Source organism: Mus caroli, unplaced genomic scaffold, assembly GCF_978045245.1.
Source record: "Mus caroli unplaced genomic scaffold, Mus_caroli_1 scaffold_13, whole genome shotgun sequence".
Classification (NCBI taxonomy): Eukaryota; Metazoa; Chordata; class Mammalia; order Rodentia; family Muridae; genus Mus; species Mus caroli.
The window spans coordinates 64,637,785-64,659,772 of NW_028227268.1; the positions used below are offsets into that span (position 1 = coordinate 64,637,785).

The 21,988-nt window shown below is 44.4% G+C and overlaps 1 protein-coding gene across 1 annotated transcript; it reads right to left on the reverse strand.

The window, feature by feature from the left end:
• Nucleotides 1-289: 289 nt before the first annotated feature.
• Nucleotides 290-4,786, reverse strand: LOC110305453 (protein RoBo-1-like). Its single transcript, XM_021177443.2, has 5 exons — nucleotides 4,714-4,786; nucleotides 4,180-4,290; nucleotides 3,602-3,754; nucleotides 2,371-2,502; nucleotides 290-642 (listed from the first exon to the last, which is right to left on the reverse strand). The coding sequence occupies exons 1-5, from the start codon at nucleotides 4,784-4,786 to the stop codon at nucleotides 407-409; spliced, it is 705 nt and encodes a 234-aa protein (XP_021033102.1). The 3' UTR covers nucleotides 290-406.
• Nucleotides 4,787-21,988: the final 17,202 nt, after the last annotated feature.

Consider the following 21,988-nt stretch of genomic DNA (forward strand, 5'->3'; position numbering starts at 1 on the left):
TCTCAGATGTCTTGGACATGCTACAAATAAAGAAGAAGAGGTTGTTACAGAATGGTTCATAGGGACCTGCAGGGATGGCTCAGCAATTAAAATCATGTTCTTACACGCACATCAAGCATTTCACATAACCTGTAACTCCAGCCAAAAGAGATCTGATACTCCCTTCTGAACTCACCTGGATTCCACCAGCAGCACACGCACACACATACACACACGAACACACACACACGCACACACACGAACACGTGCGCACACAATTTTTAAAATTAAGTAAAACTGAAAATGGATTGGAGTTTTTAATGCTGAAATACAAAACCATCAAGAAGTCACACTGACTTTTGATTCTCACTGAAGGGAGCCCTCCAAGTGTGTGTGTAGGACTGTGGGATGGCCTGAGCCTGGAAGATCAAACCAAGACTTTCAGCAAGAGGAGACTAATCAGAACTGGCACTGTTGAGATGGGTGCAGGTCGAAGGCCCATGCTGTCCGGAACTGACGGGGTTGGAAGTACAGGGAACCCACTGGAGCAGAAGGTGCGGATATTTACAAAGTCCAAAACGGTCATATTCAGGTTGCAGGCGCTTTCTGTCGCACAGCCGGATCCAACCATCACTACCGAAAGGGGACTACTGCTTCCAGCAGCTGAGAAAAAGACCCAGGAGTTAGTTTTCCCTTTCTTCTGCCCTTCTCACCCACATCCATTAGGAAAGGAACCTGCTTTTAGGATGGTCCAGAATCCACAACTTCTGCCTCTTGCCTGAGATGTGTGTGTCCAGCACCATCCCACGCATGCAGAGACTCAGCTTTGGTATCCTCTGATCCTATTGTTTCCCCCAGTTTAGAAGAAACTCACCTTTCTCGAATCTCGGACACAATCTTAACACTGGGTCCTCTGGATGCCCACTCACTAGGAAAGATGATCTTGAGGCACACGGGGAAGAAGGCTAGATGTAGGACTTCGATGTTGGCTAAAACCCTTCTAAGGTACCTGTCTACCCAGGCTCCACTAAGGAAAATATTGTGGATTCCCCACAAACTGACATCCTTTCTTCTGAGGGCTTTGAGTTCCCTATGAGAATATGGGACCCACTGGACGTCTCTGTTTCCCAAGGTAAACTGAGGATGGCTTCAACCCTCCTCTGCATTCTGTGACACCCTATTTCTGTCATTCATTCAACTCATCTGGACAAAGAGCCTTTCCCTTGCACATCCCATAACCTCTGTCAAAATGTGTTCCAAATAAAAGCGTAGCTTGCCTCCAGTCACAGGAAGCTCTCAGTCGGCTGCTCAGTCAGCTCCTAAAACACCACCATTCAACACAACCTCACATGTTTTCATCAGGAGTTGCTAGCTCATCCCAACAACATATCCAGAAGAAAAACTCTATGGTTATTGTTGCGGTTAATCCCTGAAACATGTCTGAGTCTCTCACAACGAATACATACATGTCTCCTACATAGGAAACTGTAAGTATTTTAAAACCAGTGGCTTTAAGCAAAACTTGAGCTCTTATGGATGGGGTCTTGAGCCATCACATCAGTGAAGATGGCGCCTGGAACTCAAGTGTTGTCACTGTGCACTTCTGATCAAGGTTCCGTTCCAGAATACCCCAGCAACACACGTGCCCAAACCTGACTTCTTTATAGCAAGAACTTAATTTTTCTCTGCTCCTCTCAATCCCCAGCTCCTACCTCAACTCTTTTTCTGTCAACACTTTTCTTGGGACAAATGTCTCCTCCTGAGGTTTAGAGAGACAACCAAACACTTAACCCCTTGTTGCCCTCACTCTGTGGGGAAAACAGCCTCTAGGGTACCCTGCCCACAACTGGCCTCTCTCCTGACAGAGGTGCTCAAGTGTTGAATCTGTCAAATCCATGTATGTCACATCAAGGTCAATCTATGTGCCCAACAGGGCAGAAGCTGAAATGATAAGTCACTTCTGAGAAGAGGACTTAAAAAAATCTCAGCTCCACTGCTGGGTCCTACTTCTGGTTTCTTGCAGGTTGCTCTGAGAGGGAAGCAAGAGGATAGGCTAGGAGAACAGCTGCAGCCTGTGGAGAGGCCACAGGAAGAGAAAGAGAGAACCTCCAAAGCCCAGAAGGAGCTGGGCAACAGATCCTCCACCTGACTGTGAGACACTCTGTGGGCATCTGACAGACCACAGCTTACACTGACAACAGAACTCAGCTTGATGAGACAGCCACACGGCAATGCTGTTTCCTGCCTATAGACTTGCGGATGCCGAGTGGTGATAAATATTTTCCATTTCTCCCGTTAGATTGTAGCATAATTGGCTGTATGGTGATAAATGGCTGAAACACTGAACCCTTAACAGTGTGAACAGCATGATGCTTGAAGAGATAATCATACCTGTGCCTATAACTGCAACACACTTTGTCTCGCTCCCCGTGCACTTCAGGGGAGTTGGAATACACACCCTGCCTGCCTCCATATAGCAGGCAAGACACTGAACACCATTGGCTTTTGCAGGCACCTGAGATGCTGAGTGGGGAGATTAAAAAAAAAGTATTAATCTTGAGGAATAGGCAGGAAACAATAGCTGAGAGCACCACTCCCTCACCAGATCCAATATCATTGTTCTTTCATAATTGTTCCAAACAAAACAAACATACAACTAATACGACATAAGAAGAGCAGGTAGAGGCAAGTTCCCAAGATCCTTTGGTTATGGATGCACACCCAAATATCTTCACATTTCTTCAGTCACTTGCCTCTCTACTGTGGCAGGAGAAAAATTCCTAGATATCAGAAAAGAAGATAATCTTCAATATAAAAAAATGCTGATCAAAGGGTGAGTAATTAGCCAGGTACAACAAAGAGAGAGAGAGAGAGAGAGAGAGAGAGAGAGAGAGAGAGAGAGAGAGAAACACAGAGAGAGAAACACAGAGAGAGAAACACAGAGAGAGAGAGAAACACAGAGAGAGAGAAACAGAGAGAGAGAGAGAGAGAAACACAGAGAGAGAGAGAGAGAAACAGAGAGAGAGAGAGAAACACAGAGAGAGAGAAACACACACAGAGAGAGAAACACAGAGAGAGAGAAACAGAGAGAGAGAGAGAGAGAGAGAGAGAGAAACACACACAGAGAGAAAGACAGACAGAGACACACAGAGAGACAAACACAGAGACAGACAGACAGACAGAGAGACAGACACATACAGGCATGTGCATGCACACACACACTCCTACTTAGGAGGCTGAGGCAGGAGGATTACTTAAATTTAGGAATTCAAGACAAGCCTGGGAAACACAGCAAGATTCCATGTCCACAACAAAAACAAAAATGAGGAATTAAATAGGTGAAAAAATCTCTCAGCTGGAGGGAGGGGGAAAGCACATTTAAATCAATAGACTCAAAAGAATGAGTTCCAATCCATGGCTTTTAACGGTCATTCATTTTCCCACCCAGGCACAAGGCTTGTGTCTACCCTTGCATTTCCAAAGGACAGTGGCCTTGGACAAAAGAAAGACAAGCAAGCAGCATTTCCGCATCCCAGTGCAGGGAGGAAGCCAGAGGAGCCATGGCACAGGTACCGAGGGGGCATGAGCAGATATCAAGGGGGCAGAGATGAACTTCACTCACGTTTCGTGTCCAGTTGGTTGCACTTATCAGTAGTACAGCATCGCTGGTCATATCTAAATGTCCGTTGGTCCCCCAGTGTCGCCGAGAATGCCAGTCCAGTACATTCATCTAGAGAACAGCCTTTCTGCTGGACACTTAGGCTTGTGGGCAGCTCTGTAGACAACCAAAATCCCTCATAAAAATGTTCCTTCTGAGCCCCAGAGAGAATGAAGCCTCCAGTGTGGGAATAAATTCTGTTCCATCACTTGATACTCTTACCTCTCCGAAGGGACCCTCTGTTTCAGAGAACAAAGCTACAGGGGGGTGATTTGTTACAAACGGGGTGTTCTGAGGTAGAGCTTAGTATGCAAGATACTGTGAGTTTGATCCACAGCACTGCAAGGAAAAGTAGGGGAGGGTGGGAGTGACCACTCCAAACTGGGTGAATGAGAGTGGTGCAGGAACCAGTGTCTCTGACACCTTCACTTTGACCCCTGTGCTTCATTCCCACCACCCTGAGGAAGCTACACTCCTAACCCCAACCTGAGAGCAAGGGAGAATAAGTTGAAAGAGGCATAATGGAATGAGGGGCGACTCACCTGGCATTTTAAATTCCTGTGTTTGGCTGAAGCAGCTTTTAGAGGTATTGCATGTACCCGTGGGCTGACAGAGTCCCTTTGTGCACATAGAGTTTTCACACGAGAAACTCTCTGAAGGAAGAAATAAACATGAGCAAAACACCGTCAAAGGGCACTGCAGCCGCTGGTTCCAACATGCCAAGAGTCCTGGGAATGGAGGAGCCATGAAGCTCTCCACTCAAGCAGCCCATGCAGCCCACGATCTACCCACCTCCTCTTCCCATCTTTGGGAGAAAGAGATCTCTTGCTTTCTTTCTCTTTTCTTAAGATTTGACTTATCTGTTTTCACTGTATGTGTATTAGTAGTTTGCATGCATGCGTTTAAGCGCATCACATATGCGTAAGACCAGGAGAGTGTATTGGATCTACCAGAACTAGAGTTATAAATAGTTGTGAGTCCTATGGATGCTGGGAACTAAACCCAGGTCCTCTGCAACGTCAGCAAGTGCTCCTAAGCTATGAGCCATCTCTCCGGCCCCTCTTTTTGACTCTTACCCACAAAGATCACAGCAAACTCCGTGACAACACAGACAGCAAGGAGGCTCTTCGAGACTGAGGACCAGAACATGACGACTCCCAAGAACACTGCAGGAGGCCCAGAAGAAGATGAAAGGGTAAGAGCTGCAGGGCTCAGCCATGGAACTCAGTGACCCACACACTGGGCTGTGTGGTCCATTAGTTCATTCATTCAGTGGCTCATTTAATTAATTATCCTGTAAACCAGAATTTTAAATCCCTTGCTTTATGCTACATATGGCTCTTTGAGGGGGCAAAAAAGAAACCACAATAAAAGTTGCCACATCAGTTATAGAAGCATCAAAGGAAACGTCTTCCTCACTTGGGTGGGTCTGAAAGATGGTAGAGCTCCTTCCACAAATGAACTGGCTGAATCAGCCAAGAAATTACTCCTCTGGAGGCAGGGGAGGCAGGTAGAGAGACTCTCTATGAACTAGAAAATTCTAGGCAATTATGTTGAAGAACAATCAGACCCTTAGCTAGGGACATGAGTTCACCACTTACTTCCTAAGTCACTCCCCCCGCCCCCCGCCCCCCCCACAATCAATAGCTGGCCTTCATCTCCAGGTGTCATGGCACACACAGGAAATTCTCACCAAAAAGGATTCCTGCTCTTCTGAAAGGACTGCCTTGAGCTGGAGAGGAAGCAGTCTCACCTAGAGAAAAGGCGAAAGGAAGACTTTCTCTGCCTTGCTGTTACTTTTATAGCCCAGAGGACCATTGCCTGGCAATTAAAGCACTGTAAGGAGTATCTTGGCATAAAGCCAAAAGTGTCCTACACTTCCTGGTCTTCTAGAGAGAGATTGATACTATCAGAACAGTGCTTCATGACCTCTGGCTGCTGAGGATGGGGAAGAGGTTAGGATGGTCCAGGACCTCCATTGAGCTATAGGAGATACTTTAGGCAATCACAAGTTGCAGAGTATAGAATCATGACCTGTGGCATGTGGCTACCACCACCCCCCCAACACACGTTTCCTCTGTGTAAATTCCCAGCATTTCCTCTCATGGACTCCATTCTTCCCACCCAGAACCAGACCCCAGGACCCACGTGACTCCCGGCTGGGAAGGAACTTGGTATGTGTCCCTACAATATATTCTTTGTCATTCTTCCTGCTTTTATGCCAAAACTCCTGCTAACTCTATACCAGCCTATGTCTATAATGAAGAGATAAACAAGAGAGAGTCACAATTCCTCTGCCCTTCTGCAGTTGTCCAGATCTTAATTACCTTTCCTCAAAATCTAGGACTGTGCGGCAGGCATGGAGATGAAAGAGAATCCACCTAGGAACCCACGTTGATGAATGCTGGGGCTGCAGGAGAGGGACAGAACAACTACCCAGATCCCTGAGGCTGGAGTGTGGAGGTATGACAGGAGATATTTTGACAGGGGAGGCTGGAGTGTGGAAATATGAAAGGGGACATTTTGACAGATACAAAGATCAACCAAGCCTTGACATGGAACCCCAGGGAAGAAGAAAGTTGAGTTTCGTCCTTGATGGTCAAGATGGTTGTCCACCATGTCCAAGAAATAAACAGAGATGGAGGCATAACACAAGTCTGCTAGAGCAATGGGGACACTGGCAAAGCGTCCGTCAGTACCCAGACCTAACAAGTGTCTCCACCAAGCACCAGGGTGAACAGAGGTTCTCCAGGCTTTCAGATGCCTGGGATGACAACCTACCTGTCTGTACTGGCTGGTTTTGTGTGTCAACTTGACACAGGCTGGAGTTATCACAGAGAAAGGAGCTTCAGTTGAGGAAATGCCTCCAGGAGATCCAGCTGTGGGGCATTTTCTCAATTAGTGATCAAGAGGGTAGGGCCCATTGTGGGTGGTGCCATCCCTGGGCTGATAGTCTTGGGTTCTATAAGAAAGCGAGCTGAGCAAGCCAGGGGAAGCAGGCCAGTAAAGAACATCCCTTCACGGCCTCTGCATCAGCTCCTGCTTCCTGACCTGCTTTAGTTCCTGTCCCGACTTCCTTTAGTGATAAACAACAATGTGAAAGTGTAAGCTGAATAAACCCTTTCCTCCCCAACTTGGTTCTTGGTCATAATGTTTTGTCCAGGAATAGAAACCCTGACTAAAACACTATCCAAAATATCCTTAAGCACTACAACTAGGCATTTGCTCAGGCAGTCTCGCAATCCTTACCCTTCCCAGATTAAAATTACCCAAATAACCTGAACTCTAAAAGCCCTGGCTGGCTGGCTGGCATGATCTTACATGATCACACATAGATACTCTCCCTCCAGCTGTGGGGAGATTTGACCTCTGTTGCACACAACTGTTGTGTCTAGGATTCCACAGGACACCCCAGGAGAGTTCTAAGAACCGCTAGGCCTGATGCAGTGAAACAAAAGAGTCATTAATTAATTAATTAATTAATTAAGTCAGACTCAACTCAGATCGCAAACCTCACTATGCAGAAAAGGAGTGTGACCAGGCGCCTAGAAGTCTTGGCGTTTTTATACAGCATAGTCAGGGATTCTTAGGATTTTAGGGTGATGGGGGAGGCAACAAGGAAAAACATCTTTCAAACACAATATTATTTGTTCAGGCCACAAGGCAGAATCACTCGACTGGGGGGAAGGGACTCTTCTGCCCTGCGGAGTGGCTTTATGGTGCTGTCAGGAACTAGAGTGTTTTTAGCTGCCCGTGACCCCTGATTATCCTCCTTTCATGATCCAAACTCAGGGCCCTAATCTCTCCCAAGGATGTTTGGTCTTTGCTTCCTTCCCAAGGACAAGTGCCAGCTGCGCCTGGGAAGTGTTTAGCCGTTCTATCAGTGAGAGTGCCAGCCTCAGTGACATGGAGGTGAGCGAGATTGTCTATTCTCAAACCATCATCTGTTGTTCTCCGGAGGGCAGGGGGGCTCGTTAGGGGGGGCCTCTATGAAAATGGGGATAGCGATATTTCAGCACCAGACAGGGTCCTCTCTGAGTGGACAGGGAGGGGGAGGAAGCCTCGTGCTTGGTGCTTGCTGCTGCGGGATGGAGCAGGGGGGAGGGGAACTTCTGTGAGAAAGCACAGAGGCAAGCTGCCTGTCTATGCACTTCCCTGTAGCCAGCTTTGGGTTGACTGGTACCACCCCAAGGAGCCTGTCTACCTCCCTAACCTAGTCAACAGACTCCTCTTCCTACATCCAACTCAACCATCAAGGAGGCATCAGCAATACCAGCATTTTCTCATCTAAACTGTTTGTCTGCATGTGGCTGGGTTGTATAAGCATCACGTCACCCATCTGGAAGCTCAGGCTTTCTGAGCATTAGCCAGCAAAACATTCTTCAGCAGAACGTTATGGGGAAAAAATGAGTATGACTTAATGGTATGACACATGCCTTTAATCCCAGCACTCAGAAGGAAGAGATCGGCAGATCCGTGTGAGTTCCAGACAAGCCTGGTTTACAAAAAGACTTCTAGGCCATTCAAGGATTCATAATAAAGGGGGGGAGGGGAGAGAAAGAGGGCCTGAAGAAGGAGAAGGAAGAGAGGGAGAGGGAGAGAAAGGGAGAGAGAATGCAAACTTCCATAAAGGAATAATTATTTCTACTTGTGTTCCCTGGGCTTTCTATCTCAACACATACACACTCTTTGTGCAACCTCGAGAACTTCACAGAATTCAGCCCACTATCTATACAGCTACCAGGTCCCAAACATTAATGAGGAAATGCTCTACAGCCAATTCAAGTTCTGGTTTTAGCTAAATCCACTGAGAAAATGAGCAAAGAGTACAGAATTAGCCCACGCTCTTCATCTCCACAAGTGCTGGCACATTTTTAACAGAAATATCTGAGTGTTTTATGAGCGTTCCTCTACTTAGTGCCATCACCTTTGTGTCAAGAAACAGGCAAGAGCTCTCCAGCCCTTCCTCAATTACACAAGGGTGGTGTCCCCAGTCTTGAACTTTCAACCTTTCTGACCCTCCCTTATCTGAGGACAGAGCATGTTCACCAGCCCGTGGGCCAAATGTTCAAACATGTGGAATGGACTAATATAAGAGGGAGACTGAGATCTACTTGTTGTTAGCAACAAAAGAGTCTCCAAAATTAGAAGACAGACACTAAAAGACATACAGAAGGCAGAATCCCTGCACCCCAGAATAAAACTTTATTTAAAAGTACTGTCTTCCCAGACATGGGTAAAGGCAGGATCTTTCTTTATCCAACAAGAGGTCAGGATTCAACATATGCTGAGTACAGGCCATGTAGATACAGGGGAAGATGCTCACCACTGTCCAAAGACAGAGCCTCAGAAAAACCAGAACTGCTGATCCTGGATGTCACACTTCCAGCCTCCAGGATCGTGGGAACAGATGGTGTGGTGTGTGTCGTCCCACTGTGGTTTGCTATCACGGCAGCGCTTTCAAGCTCATGCTTAGGTAGACTAGGAGATGAACAGAAGAGCTTTAAAGAAACATTGTCTTCTTTAAAGGGAATTCTGGGTAAATTATAATGTGGGATCAAGAACCGCAGGCTAGCCCACAAGGTCCTGATAAACTATTCTCTGTCACGAACAGCAATGCTTAAACATAATAGCCTTAGAGAAGCTGGCAGTAAAGGCCTTTTCGGACAAACTGGATTCTTTCAGGTCTGAGAATCCCATTCTCATCCCAATGGTGGGTGTGAGTCTGCAAGTCTGTGTCACAAGATCTCACCATCTAAACAGCAGAACTCTGGGAAGTTTATCAACTTCCAGATTCTGAAAGTTTATCAACTTTCAGAGCTTCCAGTAGCTCTGAAAACTACTCTGCCCCCCCCCCATAAGCAAGCACAGAGAGCTCTGGAAATGGTGAGGGCATTTTGAGCCATAAAATTTCACATGTTTTCTAGAAACACTTGCAAGGTTTAGGAAAGTGAGCTAGGAGCGTGAGGTTGCCTGGCTGAAAGAAAAGACAAACGGCTCTCAAGGAGCAGCATCAGCGCTCAGAGCTACACTGCTTCAGCGTGATTTCAGTGGGACCTAGGAGAAACATGGCTGACTTGGCAGATCCTTCAAGGAAACTTGATGCCACCACATCCTAGTCAAAGAATCAAGAAAACAAATAATATCAAATGACGGTTAGTATATGGGTCAAAAGGAATCCCAGAGTCCTGGGTGGATTATAAACTAGCACAGCTACTATGGAAATCAATGCAGATAGTCATCAAAAAAAAAACTAAAAATATACCTATCATATGGCCCGGCTATGGCACTCCTTTGGGACTCTGAGTTAAGGTGTCACAGAGGTATCTCCACATCAGTGTTCATTGCAGCACTGCTCCGAATGACTAAGTCACATAAACAACATAGATTTCCCAAAACAGAAAAAAATAAAAAATAAAGAAAACTTGGTTGGATTTCTCAGCCTTCTAGAAGAGCGAAGTCGTCAACAAGAAAGTAGATATTACTGGAGATGATCACTCTGTGAAATTTCAGCTTCATAGAGACAAGTATTAAATGCCTTCTTCCATTGTGGGTCATAGGTTTAATAGACACATAAAACCATATATGTCATGGATTTGGTCTAATGCTGCTTATATTACTTTGATTTTGTTCCCTAAAATTGCACAAGAATCTGCACATCCTCACATAAGATGCTGAGGGACCCTGGCCCCAGTTGGTTTTGACTGGTGAATGAAAGTGTCAGCGGCCAATGACGGGGCAAGGAGACAGAGGCAGGACTTTAGAATTCCTAGGCAAGGGACTGAGGAAGGAGCAGGAAGAGAGATAGCTGCCATGACAGGAAAGGAATAGAGGCCATGCCTGAGAGGTGCCAGACAGAGAACATAGCCATGATGTAGGTGCTGAGGAACTCAGCCCAAGAGGGCTGCAGGTTGGGTCTAGGGCAGCCAAGATGGAATATAGGTTTTAGTAAGTAATAACTCAGGAATATCGGCGGGGAGTGACCCAGCCACTGAGCTGTTTAAAGCATATTAAAATATAAGGGTGTGTGTGTGTGTGTGTGTGTGTGTGTGTGTGTGTGTGTGCACATATATCTGCAGCTGACATGAAAGCAGGAGAGGAAGTCTGTAGGGGAACAAGGGACTAGAGAGAAAGGGGTAGTGTGGTATGGAGGGCAGGCTGAAAGTACAGTATACCCTTGCATGGAAATGGCCTTATGTAACCCATTAAGAGAGAGAGAGAGAGAGAGAGAGAGAGAGAGAGAGAGAGAGAGATCCAGTTATTCAAATCTGTTGTTAGAATTAAAATGTGACATGTAAGTGGACACCATGGCAGAGGGAGGGCAGGAAGAGCAGAGCTTACATCCTCATGATGCTGGAAACTAGGATTTAGAGTCCTAGTGGTGACTTATTCTGCAGCATCAATAGCACAGAGCTTCACCTCAATGCTATTTGAGGACCAGTAGCTGTGTCCACAGCAGGCTGCACTCTATAATAATCTGGTTAAAGAGGAAATGCTGGAGATTTTAAATCCAGATGCCATTTGAAAGAATTGCTCCTTCGTTTGTTTTCAACTTGACCAGTTGGGCTGATTGGTCAGTTTGCCGGTTGGTTTGATGCTACTGAACATTGGTTAATGGACTGTGAGCTCCCAGATGGATGAAGTGGTGACTCTGGTCCAGGTCTTGAGGTGATGGACAGGTGGATGTGGGCAAGATGTTGGGTGCTGACTGCTAGGTTAGATGTAGGATAAGGAAACCGTGGAGAAGGTTGAGAAGGTAGACAGGCTCACTGCAATAAATGAAGTTAAACTGAGATGCTAGCTATCCCTGTCACTCTACAGATGTCCAGAATAGAGATCCAGCTTCCCCATAATCCCTTAAAGAGGCAGAGAGAAAACATCTAGAGCATTTCATATAAACGCATAGCAGGTCACCCTAAGTAAGCATTTAGATCTAAAGCTATGATAGTAACCTTGAGCCTGGGAGTTTGACTGTCAAAGTGAATTCGGGGCTTTGGTTCTGAACTACATGTATTAGAGAGATGAACCTTTATCCCAAGACATCTGAAGGCCTGGAGAACATGAATTTCTGATACCTATAGCTCCACCTGAAGTCATTTTCTGGGAGCTAACACCTGGAAGTTGTCACCAATACTCTTGCACATTCGGGTCCTGCCTCCATTTCTCTATTTCTTTTTTTGTCCACCATAGACATCATTGGAATTACACATGCAACTGCAGAGGGTTCGTAAGATTGTGCAGAGCAAAAAAAATTCCAGTCAGCTGATTCTCCTGAGGAGCCAAAAGTTAGCAAGCACATTGTCACTTGTCACATAACACATGACTACAACAGCCTCAGGGGTTTCCGGACACGTTCTTGATTACCCTGTAGGAACTGAAGATTAATTTTGAGGCTTTTGAGATTCTTTGCATATTGCCTCACTGAACCTGTTTTATGGAGGGCACTTAGCTTTGGTGGGACCAGTATCATCTTCTGTTATGTACTAAAGCAATTTTATGCACATCTAGTGGAGACCTCTGACTGAGTTGGCAGGTCTCTATATGGAAAGACTTAAGTGAGTTTCTGAATGTGAAGAAAAGGCAAAGTCCCATCGTTTAAATTGCTGGAATCAACAGGCACAAGGAACTTCGTGACTGTGTAAAGAGAGCCAGGAGAAAGATGGTGTCTGTCATAAGGAAATAGGTCCAAAGTCAGATGACATCATCCACTAGATAAGGAGATGTTATGTTTTCTTGTAGTTCTGATTAATGTCAATGTTCAAAAAGTCCCAAAGACATTCCTGGACAGAGGCATCTCGAAGAATAAAGGGTAGAGTTAGTATGAAAGGTGACAGTGGTCACTTGTGTTTCTTGGAACATTTCTCCACTTAAGGTTTTGCCATCTGGAAGGGCAAATGGGACTAGGGAGCATATTGGCCCTCTGAGAAGAAATAGAGGCGGCAGCTGGAGAGTCTGGGTTCTAACAATAAAGTTGCTTCTTTTTATATTAAAAAAAAAATAGGTCTGGAAAGATGATTCATGAGATAAAAGTGCCTGTCACCCAAGACTGACAACTTGAGTTTGATCCCCAGAACCCATATGAAAAAGCCAGATATGGTGATGTACATTAACAATTTCATTCAATGGCAAGATGGGAGACAGGAGAGTTGCCCAGAAACTCATAGCCAGCTAAAGAAGTACTCAGCATATCTGCATTGCATCAAAAACAAGGAAGAGCCTGACTCAACACGGTAGAAAGGGAGAACCAACCTTCAAAATTTCCCTCTGACCTCACCTTATAAACAGACACCACAACCAAGACAAATTTTGTAAAGAAAGCATTTAATTGGGGCTTGCTTACAGTTTTCAGTCCATAATGACTATGGCTAGAAAGATGGTTGTAGGCAGGCAGACAGGATGTTGGAGAAGTCGTTTAGAATTCTGTATTTAAATCCACAAGCAGCAGGAGGAAAGAGACACTAGACCTGGCTTGGGCTTTTGAAACCTCAAAGCCCAGCTCCAGTGACACATATCCTGCAAGAAGGCCACATCTCCTAATCCTTCTCAAATAGTGCCACTCTCTGGTGACTAAGCATTCAAATATATGAGCCTATGGAAGCCATTCTTACTGAAACCATCATAGAACTCTATACAAGCATCATGGCACACACGCTCACATGAACACAGATTGGATTTTTTTTCTATGAAACAGGTCACCAACTCAAACAGTGACTTTTTTAATTCAAGCATTCCAATAGAGTTTAGTCAACAATTGACCAGCTTGATCATTCCACTCTTATGAATGATGCCAGGAAATATTTAAAGTCTCATTGGTGTAATTACTTACATTTCTAAAGGAGTGGGAAACTTGATGACTATAATGAAAACACACACAAAAGACAAAGGACTGGTGAGATGGCTCAGCCGCTAAAAGCACTGACTGCTCTTCTGAAGGTCCTGAATTCAAATCCCAGCAACCACATGGTGGCTCACAACCACCCATAATGAGATCTGACGCCCTCTTCTGGAGACAGCTACAGTGTACTTATGTATAATAAATAAATCTTTAAAAAAAGAAAGAAAGAAAAACACCACATTCATAGCATACAGTAGTCTCAATTCGAGCTGATGTGTTTCAGGCAGAGTTTGTTAGCATCATGTGACATGGCAGCAGGAGCAGAGCACATATGTGTTCAGAACCAAGGTGACAGTGAAGATGTGGGAAACCACATGGATAAGTGCTCCTACACACAGCTAGGCTCAGGGCATTTTAGATTTTGAATTAGTTTTTTCCATTGTATAATGTGGAGTCTTTACTGTTGCCAATGTGTTAGTTGGTTATTTGGTTGGTTATTTGGTTGGTTGGTTGGTTGGTTGGTTGGTTGGTTGGTTGGTTGGTTTTACAACCCTCACATTGGGGTCGTGATTGGCAGCTTAAGAAGCTATGGTTTAGCTGGGCAGTGGTGGCGCATGCCTTTAATCCCAGCACTTGGGAGGCAGAAGCAGGTGGATTTCTGAGTTCGAGGCCTGCCTGGTCTACGGAGTGAGTTCCAGGAAAGCCAGAGCTATACAGAGAAACCCTATCTCAAAAACGAAGAAGAAGGAGAAGAAGAGGGAGGCGGAGGAGGAGGGGAGGAGGAGGAGGTGATGACGATGATGACAACAACAACGATGACAACAGTGATGCTCAGACTTGAAAATATGTGCCTATTATACAAGCTCTCAGTACACTGAAGCAAGAAGAGTACAGTGGTGGTCAACATTACATTTACTAATTACAATGTATAAGATGATAAAATGTACAAATATTTTTTAAATGCCTCTGACATATAAACCCCTAATTTATACAGGCTGAACATTAGCAACCCACTTCTCTTTTCCTTCTTTTTTTTCAAGAAAAAATAACAAATAGAAAGCAATCCATGGTATGGAGGCAGATGCTTGCCTAGGCATAGTGAGTCTTCAGTTGGGCCTATGTGCTTCACCAGAAAAAAAAATATCTCAGGTTTCTGGTTCTTATAGCTGTGGCCCTAACCCTTCGGGTATATATGCATGTGTGATCTTCAAGCCTTTATTATCCATTACCCAACATAACAAAGATCTCAGCCATTTTAGTCTCTCCAAAACACTGGCCAGATTATATCTCATGACATTTGAGATAAAGTTGACATTCAGAAGACCTGTTTATTTAGTCCTTTTTCCAAAGGAGAAAATAGTGATTAATCATAGTAAATAAAACCTCACTTATGTTAATTTGATTGAAGAATAAATTTATTAGAGGTTATAGAAACTAAAGCTTAAAATGGATACACAATGCTAAACTTTCAAAAGTTCAAAGTTTTAACATATTAATCAAAACTTTCTAATAAGTAATTAATCTAGACTTGATAAAAAAAATTGATGACCATCTTCATAGTCACAAACATAGAATTTTGAATTTTCTTTGAATGTCTTCTAAATACAAACTTAAAGATGCTTCTTTTATGCTAAAATAAAAATCTCTGTTCAGTCTACACACACACACACACACACACACACATCCAGTCCTTTTAAACTCAGAATCACCTTTTGGATCCTCAAGCTTTGACTGTGTCTCAAAGGCAGGAGTCTACTGATTTTTCTACAATATAGGTTTTAGTACAAACCACAAACATAGATAATATTGTGTGTGTGTGTGTGTGTGTGTGTGTGTATAAAACTTTTATCTCTTTTTGTAAACTTTCTAAAAATTCATGTAAGCTTTAGGAAATCACAACTTGGATCCACCTGTCACAGGTCCAATGGACTCAAGATAAATACTCCTGTCAATCAACAGCCTAAGCGTCCCCACATACTGCTTATACCGGAGTGGGAAGTTCCAAATGTAAAATTCTCCCTCCAGCTCCTACACTTTAACTTCTGTCCCTAGTCTTTATCTGTCCCAGCAGATTTCCACTCAACGGACAGAGACCGTCGGGAATCAGCTGCAGACTACAAACTGCTCCAAAATCAGAAAGCCCTAAACTTTCTGAAAGCTGATAAAAGCCAGTCCTATCTATGTGATTGATTCCTGTCTCTCCATGTGGGTCAACAAAGCAGATGTTTCTGATGAAGCCCCACCTAGCCCCGACCACCCGTTACTTAAATCCCCTCCTGGCTTTTGACCAATATTCCATCTTTCCTGACGCTTGAAAACAACACCTGAGAAGCTGAGAAACAGTTACAGAAGAGACTGCCTCATCTCTTATCCTCAACAAAAGGCTGGAATGTTAGGTCCAAAGGAAACTAGTTCCCCTCTACCAGAATGTTATTATATGGCTTTAGAAATATGAACAAGCCATCCACCAAGAGTCAAAGGTTTGACTCAGAAAACAACTCAAGAGGAGGAATGTGATAGGTTAACATTACATTAGGTTTTAATTACTATGCTTAAGTGGGGTGTGTGTGTGTTTGTGTGTGTTTGAGTGTGTGTGTGTGTGTGTGTGTATATATATATATATATATATATATATATATATATATATATGCCTTTAACATGTAATTCCCTAACTTGTACAGGCTATACCTTGGCAGCCCACATTCCTTTTTTCCCAGAAATTGAAGATTATTCTTAAATTGGCTGATCTTATAAAATTTGCTGTTCTTGAAAGATAATATTAGATCATAAGACTAGCTGATACTTCTGCTTTTGTAATCAGACTTGCTCACTCTGCTCAAAAAGATAATTGCAAGATCCAAAATTATAACTTTATGCAGTTTGCCTTTATAAGCCCTGGGGCTACTATGGCTAGGTGCTGTATCTTGGGCGCACTCTCAGGTGCAGACTTGGTGCCTGGTCCCCGGTATGAGGACCTCAATAAGAATCCTCCTTATGGTCATAGTGAATCTCTGAATGATTCATCACAACCATGCACTGTGAGGCCATCCTGGGACACACAGTGAGTTTTAAGAAGCCAGCCAGGGCTACATGGAGGATTCACATCTCAAAACACACACACACACACACACACACACACACACACACACACACACACACACATCAATAGAATATTTTAAAACATAACATCAAAATGTTACAGGAAGAGCTAAACCAACACAAGAGAGCAGAGCATGTCCTCCAAAAACGCCCGCTGTGGGCTCAGAGGATGACAGAGATGCCCACAAGCGTTTGTGTTGGAGCCTTTAATCCAGTGGAGGGGGCATCCATGCCCATGCCTACACTGAAATAGGATAGCTACTTTGTTCTAGCTTCTGCCTGGAAAGGACACTAGCAATCCTTAGACTGAACAGTAAGGACACCCATTCACCAGCTCAGTGCACTTTCAAATTACTCCTGACAGTCCAGGTTCGTATCTGTCCAGAAGGCTCATTGCCAGTGATTGGATGTGAGCCCAGGCCCATAAAAACAAGACTTCGATCAGCAGATTCTGAAAAGAGAAAATGGCATGTGTAATGAGGGCAGAGATGGACCAACCACACCACCTTCAGAGTGGAGCTGAAAGTTTCTTTTAAGACGTAAAAGCAAGTTTAGAAAAGTTGACAAAGAAGATAACTATTATAAATGATCTAATCAGGTGATTATCCTTGACCCTTTACTGAAACTTAAACTCTCTTTTCTGGTTGTTTCCGGGTCATTCGAAGTCAACTTTCACATCCTGGTTCCTCACTGTGTTCTCCGGGCACCACTACACACTGAGGGCATCTCACCCCACACTTCTCCTGAGAGCACAGAGTAATTCCATTGCAAGGCACAGGCAAACAAGCAGGTGTTATATTCATTTACACTTGGCCTAAAGCCGCCACTATAGGTAGCAAACTGTCTCCTACATTATTACATAAATAAATTTAACTGAATTGAAGGCATATTCTTTTATTTGTACAGACTTTTTAAAACTTGTTTTTAGGTCAGCGTACTAGGTGATGGGCTCCATCGTGTCACCTTTACCCTTATACACCATTATACTCTGCTCTCCTTCATTTCCCTCTCCCAGTGCCCCCTCGGTGACCTTTCACTCTGCCCCCCTCCCTCAGTTACTTTCTTCCCAGTTAGTCTCCTCATCTGATTTCCTATGACACGACGTATCTCATTGCCATGTCTAGGTACCACTTTCTACAATCTCTTTCTTCCCTCTCTCGGTCCCTCTTCTAATGACCAACACACTCACACATATATAAAAACATGCTCATGCATACGGGCACGATGTTAAATTCGTGTTTGACACAGAAAAAAAATCTTCCAGCTGTAACTATGTTCCTGCAAATGGTCTTGCCTAATGGCTGAATAAAAATTCCACTGAGCGTAGGTGCCTCCTTCCCATTCGCTGCTCACCTGTTTAGGGTTATATGAGCAGTTTCCATCTCATGGCTGTTGTGACTAGGACGTGGATAAACACAGGCATACAGGTGTCTCTGCAGTAAATGGGCTTGGTGTCCTTACGGTCGGTATCCAGGCTTGGTAGAGCTGGCTCACATCACGACACCATTTTCAGTTCTCGGAGGACATCCGTGTTGATTTCCCTAACGTCTAGGTTAGTTTCCATTCCTATCAACAGAGAGTGGGTGTGGTTCTTTCTGTGCATCCTGTCAATCAACAGAGAGTGAGTGTGGTTGCATCCTCACCAGCATCTGTTGTCTCTGGGATGGCCCTTCTGACTGGGGTAAGGGACGGCACCTCAAAGTAGCTTGATTTTTCATTTTCCTGATGGCTAAGGATGTTGCGGCCTTTTACAAGTATTTATTGGCCATTTCTTATTCTAGAACTATTGTATTGCTAGCTCAGCTTTTGATTGGATGGGTGTCTGGTTTTTGTGGGATTTTTACATTTTCTTTTTTTAACTTTAAACACTTTATTTTTTATTTTTTTTACATAATTATTTTTATTAGATATTTTCTTTATTTACATTTCAAATGTTATCCCCTTTCCTAGTTTCCCCTCCGAAAATCCCCTATCGCCTCCCCCCTCCCCAGCTCCCCAACCCACCCACTCCCCTTCCTGGCCCTGGCATTCCCCTATACTGGGGCATAGAACCTTCACAGGACCAAGGGCCCCTCCTCCCATTGATGACCGCTATCTGACACACAGCTGGCAAAGCTCATCCAATCCTGCAGCTGCCCCTTCACTATGATGACTGAGTGCTATGCTGTGTTATGTCACCCCAATTTCTAAGTCTTGGAGTCCTTTTCTGTGTTGTTAGGGCTTTTTGTTTGTTTGTTTATGGGGGGGGGGTCCAGAAACTCTGCCTATGTCGCTATCTTGAAAGTTTTTCTGTTTTTCTCTAGAAGTTTCAAAGTTTCATGGTTTTTACCTTAAGGTTTTTTACACATTTTGAATTTTTGTTTTATTTTGTTTTATTTGTTTGCTTGTTTGTTTGTTTGGGGGGGGGAGGTGTAAAGTCAGAAGTGAGAGATATGGATCTAGTTTCATTCATCTAATGTATGTGGTAGTTTAAATGAAAATGCCCCGCCCCCCATAGGCTCACAGATTTGAATGCTTGGTCCCCAGGGAGTGGCACTATTAGATATAGCTTTAGTGAAATGGGTGTGGCCTTACTAAAGGAAGTGTGTCACTGGGAGAGGAGTTTGCGGTTTCAGAAGCCCAAGCCAGGCCCAGGAGCTTTCTCTCTCTCTTTTTTTTTTTTTTTTTTTTTTTCTGCTGCCTGTAGATCCAGATGTAGACCTCTAAGCACCATGTCTGCCTGTGTGCCTCCATGTTTTTTTCCATGATGATAATGGACTAAATCTCTGAATTGACTAGGACAGCATGGATACCCATGTTCCCTAGAAGCGTTTGTCAAAGAGTCTGTCTTTAAACAGTCTCTTTAAGTGTTAACAGTGTCTACAAGCGTTTGTTAAAGAGTCTTGTCTTCAACTGCTTGCTTAGTCCGCTTTTGACAACTGCATTGAAAAAAAAAAGTATGTGGTTTCAACTGTTTGAATTTACTCTGGGGACCTCTATTCCATCCATCCCATTGGTCAACATGTGTTCTGTGAAAATACCATGTTGATTTTGTTATTATGGCGACTGGATATCCTGTTATCCAATACTGCTCTTTTGCTCCGGATGCTGTGGCTGTTCGGGGTCCTTTATGCCTCTATACCAATGTTGGGTATAAGTTTTAAGTTCTGAGAAAAGTGTTGTTGAGATTTTGATGGGGATTCCATTGAGTCTATAGATTGTATTCAGTAATCTAGAGCTCTTCGGGGTATCAGTTCTGCCCTCCTATACAAGGATGGACTTTTCAGCCATGTAGCTGCCTTCAGCTCAGCCATATTGGTATAAGCTAGTGGGCCTCTCAACCCCTTTGGAAGCTACCTATCAGATAGTTACATTATGACTCATAACAGTAGCAAAATTCTATAAGGTAGCAACTAAATAACTTTATGGATGGGGGTTAGCGCAGCATGAGGAACTGTATGAAAGGGTCACAGTACTGGGAAGGGTGGGAACCACTGGTGTAAGGAATCCTCACTCAGGTGCTGAAAGCAACCCCAGGAAACTCACTGTTTCACCAAAGCTGATTTGTGCAGAATCACTTCTTCTCGCGCTGTTGGTTTCTCTCTAGGGTGAGTGGACTCCCTAGACATGAATTGCTCATGTTTCCCCAGGAAAAGCCAGACAACACTTGACTGTTGCGAACAGCCCTGGCTGAACCCAGGAATGAAGACTTCTCTCTGAGAGCCTGATTTTAATTCTTTTGCAAGATAAACACATCTAATATACAGCACAGCGCCTATTACTGATAACCCCACAGGTACCCCTGAAAATCTGTTGAAGAGACAATCCATGCTAAAGGCTTTCATCAGAATTTAGCAATAGGATCTGCAGTAAGGGGAAAAAAATGAATTCAAACAGAATCTCATTTTCATATTGTGACGTGAGATACTTCTTACTCTTTCTGTGAGCAGGATAGTGACTGTGAGTGTTTGGTGTGAGTATATGTCGGGCAAAATCAATGATACTTTTAATCATTAGCTTGCAGCAAAGTGATTAAGCCTTTGTTGAACAGATTAAAATCTATATTGAACGGGAGGCATTTTGCCTATGGTTAAGATGAGTGGATCTGGGGTTGAGGAGACGTCTTGGGGTAAAAGCACTTGCTGCACAAGGATGGAGATCTGAAGCCTTTGAACCACATAAGGCTGGACATGTGTGGCACACGTGTGCCCGCATTCTCCTCTCTCTCTCTCTCTCTCTCTCTCTCTCTCTCTCTCTCTCTCTCTCTCTCTCTCTCCCTCCTTCCCTCCCTCCCTCCCTCCTTCCCTCCCTCCCTCCCCCCGCTCTCTCTCTCACACACACACTGGATTAAAGGCTCTCACACAAATGCTTGTAGGCATCTCTGTCACCGTCTGAAGCCACAGCAGGCGTGTTCAGTGAGGACCCTCTGCTTTGTTCTTGTTCCGTGACTACCTCTACAGTGAACTCTTTAACAATGCCTAGGAGCCACCCTTGGTCCTAAATTGAGGAGCAACACACTCATGGCTTCACTCAGGTAGACTTGGGTGGGACTGTTTCTTTGGTCTGCACCAGCACACTTTCTAGGTGAACAGACACTTGTTCAAATCTCTTCAGGTAACACATCCCCAGTGGCTCCTCCCGGTGTTTTCCAAGAAGTACATCTTGGGGTATATGTGTGAGCTCTTAGAAAGCACCATGTTGTCATGACTCCTGTCATGATCTGCATATTCTATTTTATATGAGCACATTGGCACTTTATTCTGAAGGAAGTAATATCCACAAGCTGGAATCACCTGAGAAATAAGAACCTCAATTGAAAAAAATACCTCCCTCAGATTCACCTGAAGGCAAAAAATAGGAGGAAAGGTGTTGGTATCAGGACCTCCGAAACCTGTGACATCACATAGGTGACCCGCACACCTGTTGCCAAGGCAACAGCCACCATATTCCCAGAATCCACTTGGCTCACCTCCCACCTTTACCTGCGACTATATCACCATCCATATATAAAGAAAGCCCCCCCCCCATATCTCTCTCTCATCCCCGCTTCTCTTTCCACAGTCACCTTGCCCCCCCCCCCCCAATAAACCTCACGTGAAACTGTTTGGCCTGGTGTGGTCTTTCTGAAACCGCCTGAAGGTCATAGCAAAAGGGAAACAAACTGAACCGCTGCACACAGTTCAACAGCTCCCCCTAGCGGCGTGACTCCCAAGGATTCTTCCACACAAATATAAGTACAGGGACAAACTGCATCTACAGGGTGGTGACAGCAGCTTAACTTACAGGCAGATGGAGCCAGGGCTTCAGAGAACTGTAAACTGAGATAGAAAACCATCACATCTCAAGAAAAAAAAAATTCTCCTATTGCCTTGTCCCTGCCCCACTCCACCCTGACAGGCTGCTTTGCGACAGGCAAAGCTTGGGGGAGGAGGGGATTG

What these genes read in the sequence shown, in the direction of transcription:
- LOC110305453 (XM_021177443.2), bottom strand. Translation starts at nt 4,786, where the DNA reads ATGTTCTGGTCCTCAGTCTCGAAGAGCCTCCTTGCTGTCTGTGTTGTC. An exon ending in GTTTGCTGTGATCTTTGTGG is followed by an intron (nt 4,291 to 4,713) that starts GTAAGAGTCAAA and finishes TTCTTCCTTCAG; the next exon opens with AGAGTTTCTCGTGTGAAAAC. An exon ending in TGTTGCAGTTATAGGCACAG is followed by an intron (nt 643 to 2,370) that starts GTATGATTATCT and finishes TCTTTTTCTCAG; the next exon opens with CTGCTGGAAGCAGTAGTCCC.